This window comes from Lupinus angustifolius, chromosome LG16 (assembly GCF_001865875.1).
Source record: "Lupinus angustifolius cultivar Tanjil chromosome LG16, LupAngTanjil_v1.0, whole genome shotgun sequence".
In the NCBI taxonomy this organism is placed as follows: domain Eukaryota; kingdom Viridiplantae; phylum Streptophyta; class Magnoliopsida; order Fabales; family Fabaceae; genus Lupinus; species Lupinus angustifolius.
Window position 1 is genome coordinate 12898712 of NC_032024.1, and position 5348 is coordinate 12904059.

The 5348-nt window shown below is 37.7% G+C and overlaps 1 protein-coding gene across 1 annotated transcript; it reads left to right on the top strand.

The window, feature by feature from the left end:
• On the top strand, positions 218-3197 carry LOC109328856 (zinc finger CCCH domain-containing protein 66-like). The gene is made up of 2 exons (XM_019562473.1): positions 218-410; positions 1092-3197. The coding sequence occupies exon 2, from the start codon at positions 1114-1116 to the stop codon at positions 2959-2961; it is 1848 nt and encodes a 615-aa protein (XP_019418018.1). The 5' UTR covers positions 218-410; positions 1092-1113; the 3' UTR covers positions 2962-3197.

Consider the following 5348-nt stretch of genomic DNA (forward strand, 5'->3'; position numbering starts at 1 on the left):
CGAACCATGAATATCAATTTTGGTCCCAAAAAATTAAATATAAGTCCAATTAATTATTTTTAATATGTTTTATGATTCTTATACTACTTTAACTCTTAATTTCAATTTTTAAGTAATAATTTGGTTTTTTATTTTATTTTTTGGATGAAAAATCTATATTCACTCTGAATAAAAATACTTGAATATGTATCTGGTGATTGGTGAATGGTGACTGGTGAGGCAGCTAAGTGGGCTCGACTTTTTGACTCAAACCATAAAGAGAAGGGACTGAAAAGTCTTCCACTCCCTCCTCGTGTTTTTTCCCTCTCTCTTTCTCTCTCTCAAAAGCTTTGTCAGCATTGGAAAAACCAACGTTTTGGGTTGCTTCACAAGCTTTGGTGTTGTTTCGTTCCTTGTTTATAAATTATAAGGTATGCTTCTTTGGTTCTTGCTTCATGTTTTTTCTCTTTTTCTTCTTGATGGGTCTTTGAATTTGAATTAAAAAATGGATGTTTCAAGTGTTTTTTGTCTGTGTTATGTTTTCTTTTACTTGGTTGCTAAGTAAGTTTCTGAAAATGCTGTCTTTTGATTCATGGTTATTGCCCTGAGAATGTTAATGTGTATGGGAATTATTAGAACCATGCAAAAAGAATATGATTTCTCTTTCACCCTGAAAACAACGAAGGACAGGTTGTTTTTGCTATTTGTTTAAAGTTGCAACTACTTTCTGTTTCTTATGTTGTTGCCGTCGTTTGTGCTTATTTTTAGAAATTTTGTTACTGATAAAATATGAAGATTTAACATTTATAATTTAAACAAATGGTTGTTGCAAACCTCATGGTAATTCATGATTTTGTTACTATACCAATCCTTAGTTGCCTTATCAGTTATTAACATCAGCGATATGGAGATAATCGGTGTCTTCTATTTCCTTTTCTGATTTTGTTATGTATTATTATGTTATAGTAAATAGGTGTTGTTTTTGTAACGAAGAAAATAGAAATCTTTTAACGGAAGTTTTTCTATGGTTTAAATATGAGATATGATATGCTGTATGGTACAATAGCAACTTATTCTCTAAGCTTTGTTTTTTTTATTCAAATTCTGTGAAGGTTTCAAAGGGAAGATAGAGTCATGTTCACCGCTTCCAATGGTTTGCATTACAGAATTTCTGCTTTGCTTGAGTTCTCAGCCGCAAATGATGTGAAGGGTTTAAAAAATGCAATTGAAGAAGAGGGTCATGATGTTGCTGAGGTGGGATTGTGGTATGGAAGAAGGGTTGGTTCAAAGGACTTTGGTTATGAAGAGAGGACCTCTCTTATGGTTGCTGCTATGTTTGGAAGCAAAGATGTGTTATCTTATATTCTTGGAACCGGTGGTGTTGATGTTAACCGGACTTGTGGGTCAGATGGGGCCACTGCCCTTCATTGTGCTGTTGCTGGGGGTTCTGCCAATTCGCCGGAAATCATCAAATTTTTGCTTGATGCATCGGCTGATGTTAATGCTGTTGATGCCAACGGGAACCGGCCCTCTGACTTGATTGGCTTTGTGTTCAATAGTATATTCAATCCTAGGAGGAGGATACTGGAAGCCATACTAGAAGGTAAAGATGGTGGTTTTGATGAGGCTTGCCTTACATTTGATAAAGCAGATGGCGAAATGGTGAGACTGAAACAGCATTATATCGATGTGCATCGTGTTCCAAGGGAAGGGACTGAGAAGAAAGTTTATTCTGTTGATGTCTCTCTTCCAGACATAAAGGATGGGATATATAGTACAGATGAGTTTCGGATGTATACATTCAAAGTTAAGCCATGTTCAAGGGCTTATTCTCATGATTGGACTGAATGCCCTTTTGTTCATCCAGGTGAAAATGCAAGGCGACGAGATCCATTGAAATATCATTATAGCTGTGTTCCTTGCCCTGAGTTCAAGAAGGGATTGTGCAGCAAAGGAGATGCTTGTGAGTATGCACATGGTATCTTTGAGTGCTGGCTTCACCCTGCGCAGTATCGAACTCGGCTTTGCAAAGATGAGGGTGGATGCACCAGAAGAGTTTGCTTCTTTGCTCACAAGTTGGAGGAGCTTCGTCCGTTGTATGCTTCTACTGGTTCTGCAATGCCTTCTCCCAAAACATATTCGGCTGCTGCTTCTTCATTAGAGATTGGTTCATTAAGCCCTTTCATACCAAGCTCTCCACCTGCCTCAGTAACACCTTTGTCTCCATCTGGAGCAGCTTCTCCTCTGGGCAGAACAGCCATGTGGCAGACCACTCAGTTTCATGTAGCAGTCCCTACGCTTCAGCTGGCCGGAAGCAGATTAAAAACAGCATCAAATGCTAGAGATGTTGGTTTAGGCATTGAAGTGCCTGGACTAGAAAATCGTCGACTTATGCAGAATATGCTTTTTTCGGATGAGATGGCTGAGCTTTCATCCCCTTCCAAATGGAAAAATACCAAGCGAAATAGTCCATCTTTTCCTGACTCATTTGATGCTGATGCTGGGGAGTTAAATAGGAATCAGCAACTAAGAGGCTATTCTTCAAATGTGATTGGATCACCATTGGCTTTGACTTCAAGAAATGCTGCATTTTCAAAGCGGAGTCAGAGCTTTATTGAGCGAAGTGTGGTGAGCCATAATTCTGAGCCTTCCATCTTCTCTGGATGGGGCTCCCCTGATGGCAAATTAGACTGGGGCATCCGCGGAGAAGAGCTGAATAAACTGCGAAAATCTGCTTCTTTTGGATTTCGAGGGAACAGTAGTCCTTTAATAATGGCTGCAACCACTTCGCCACCGAATGTTGATGAACCAGATGTATCTTGGGTTCATTCACTTGTGAAGGATGCTCCACCAATGGAAACTGGCCAGTATGGCATTGAAGAGGAGCTACATTCGCCGCAACGCTATCTTAACAATGGAACAGATGTGGTTCCAGCTTGGCTGGAGCAATTGTACATGGAGCAGGAACAGATGGTGGCTTGAATGCAGCATTTTCTCTGGCATTGGATCTTTAATGAAAATCTAAACAAGTATATTTAAATGCTGATTTTTTTTTATAGAAACTCATTATAGGTAATTGATTCAACAAGTATATAGGTAACAATTTGTAGAATTTATGGTAAAATACATGCCAAGGCAAACCATACAGAAGATGAACTGCACCTTTAACTATCTGTTACTAGGGTAATTGATTCAATTTTTTCCCTTATCTTTTCTTTTATTAGTTATGTTCTATTGATCTGTGAGTTTCCATTAAGTAAGAGTATAACAAACGTAGTGCGGTTGGTAAAATGTTTGGCCACCCCTACCATATTATTTCAGAAATGCTGATTTTCAAATTGCATAATAGTACACAATCATGGCTTATTCATTTTGTTGTCATCACAATTTTGGTAGGACATTCTTCTGTATATGTCAATTTTTAGTGGACCTAAAAGAAATGAACTATCTAAAATAAATTTTAGGAAACATATTCAAACATAAATGATCCATTATATGATCTGATTTTAGATAGATCCTAATACTTATGAAGTGCTAGAAATAACATTTTCGTTTGTTAGGGTAAGATTGTGTACATCTACCATTTGCAGAACCACTAGGTGGAACCTTGTGGCATTGGATCACCCTTTTTTGAGTTTTTGTTATATGAAGGAAATGAGGAAGGATTTTAACTATCTGGGTAGCTAACATATTTCTAGGTGATACTTTTATTTTGTAAATTTTTTTAAGTCGTATTCTATATTCTGCCTCTATACATCCTTTGAGGAATCCGCATGCTACTTTCGGCCAGAAAAGTATATATCCATTGGTTCTGTGGTTTTTAATGGGGAAGAATATGGAGCACTAAGAAAAAGCACTCTAAAAGTGGTTTAACTTATTGGCTCTTGCTTTAACAAACTCTCTACGTGGAACTTCTTAAAATGACTTGCATAATTACTGATCTTAAATACACGTCCGTTCACACAAAAAGTAGATTACACATGTCCACAATAATGTACCATACTCCTTGTGGAACCAAAATCTTATGTGCCATTTTCTCTATCTAACCACTAAAAATCACTAAATTGAGTTTGAGAAAAAGATGTAATAGTATAAGAGTTTTTTACATTATTACTGTATTATTTGTTAGAAGCAGAAGAAAAACAGAAAAGGTATAGCAGAGAAGAAGAAGGAAGAACAGAATGGAATTTAAGAAGAAGAGATTCAATGAATATTAGTGTAGTGTATTGATCAAAGAGGAGGAGAGTTTTTACAATGCAAGTGCCTTACTATTTATAGCAATGATTAACTAACTAACAACCTACAAATAGAAAGTTCCATTAACTAACAAAACTGAATTACAAATAACCAAGAATTAACACTCTTCCTTAATTCAGTTTGCATTGTTTGTCAAGCCAATCTTCTTCCTCAAAGTTTCAAATCTTCCTTTCTTCAATGGCTTGGTTAAAATGTCAGCCAATTGATTCTCAGAATTGCAGAATTCTAGCTCCAATCTACCCTTGCTCACTTGTTCTCTTATGTAATGAAATCTGGTTTCAATGTGCTTGCTTCTACCATGAGCAACAGGATTCATAGCCAGGTTTATAGCAGATTTGTTATCCATTATCAGCTTTAGCTTCACTTCTTTTGATTCCATCTTCAATTCTGCCATAAGAGCACTCAACCAAGCAGCTTGGCAAGCACTCATGCTGGCTGCAATGTACTCTGCCTCACAAGAAGATAAGGCTACCACCTCTTGCTTTTTGGAACACCAACTAATGGGAGCAGAACCAAGGAAGAAGAGATATCCAGTGGTGCTCTTCCTATCTGATTTGTCTCCACACCAGTCAGCATCAGAAAAACCATGTAGCTCTTTGTTGTGCTTGCTTGATTCAGCAGGGTACATGATTCCATAGTTTAAGGTCCCTCTTAAGTACCTTAGGAGCTTCTTTGCTGCAATTAAGTGACTATGTTTTGGAGATTCCATGAATCTGCTTATCCACCCAACACAATATGCAATGTCAGGCCTTGAGTTGCATATGTATCTTAGGGAGCCCACCATTTGTCTATATAGTGTCTTGTCTACAACTTGTTCTGATCCTTCTTCACATAGGGTAGTCCCTGCATCAATAGGAGTTGATATAGGGTTACAATTCATCATCTCAAACCTCTGCAACACATCAGCTGTGTATTTCCTCTGGTGCATTAGTGTTCCAGCCTTGGTTTTCTTGAATTCAATGCCTAGGAAATAAAAGAGTTCTCCTAGATCAGTCATCTCAAACTCAGCTTGCATCTGAGCTTTGAATGCTAGTACCTTGCCAAAATCTGCACCTGTTATGAGGAGGTCATCCACATAGAGACACAAAATCAATAAGTCAGTGGCATAGTTC

Coding starts and splice junctions, on each gene's coding strand:
- LOC109328856 (XM_019562473.1), top strand. CDS start 1,114: ATGTTCACCGCTTCCAATGGTTTGCATTACAGAATTTCTGCTTTGCTT.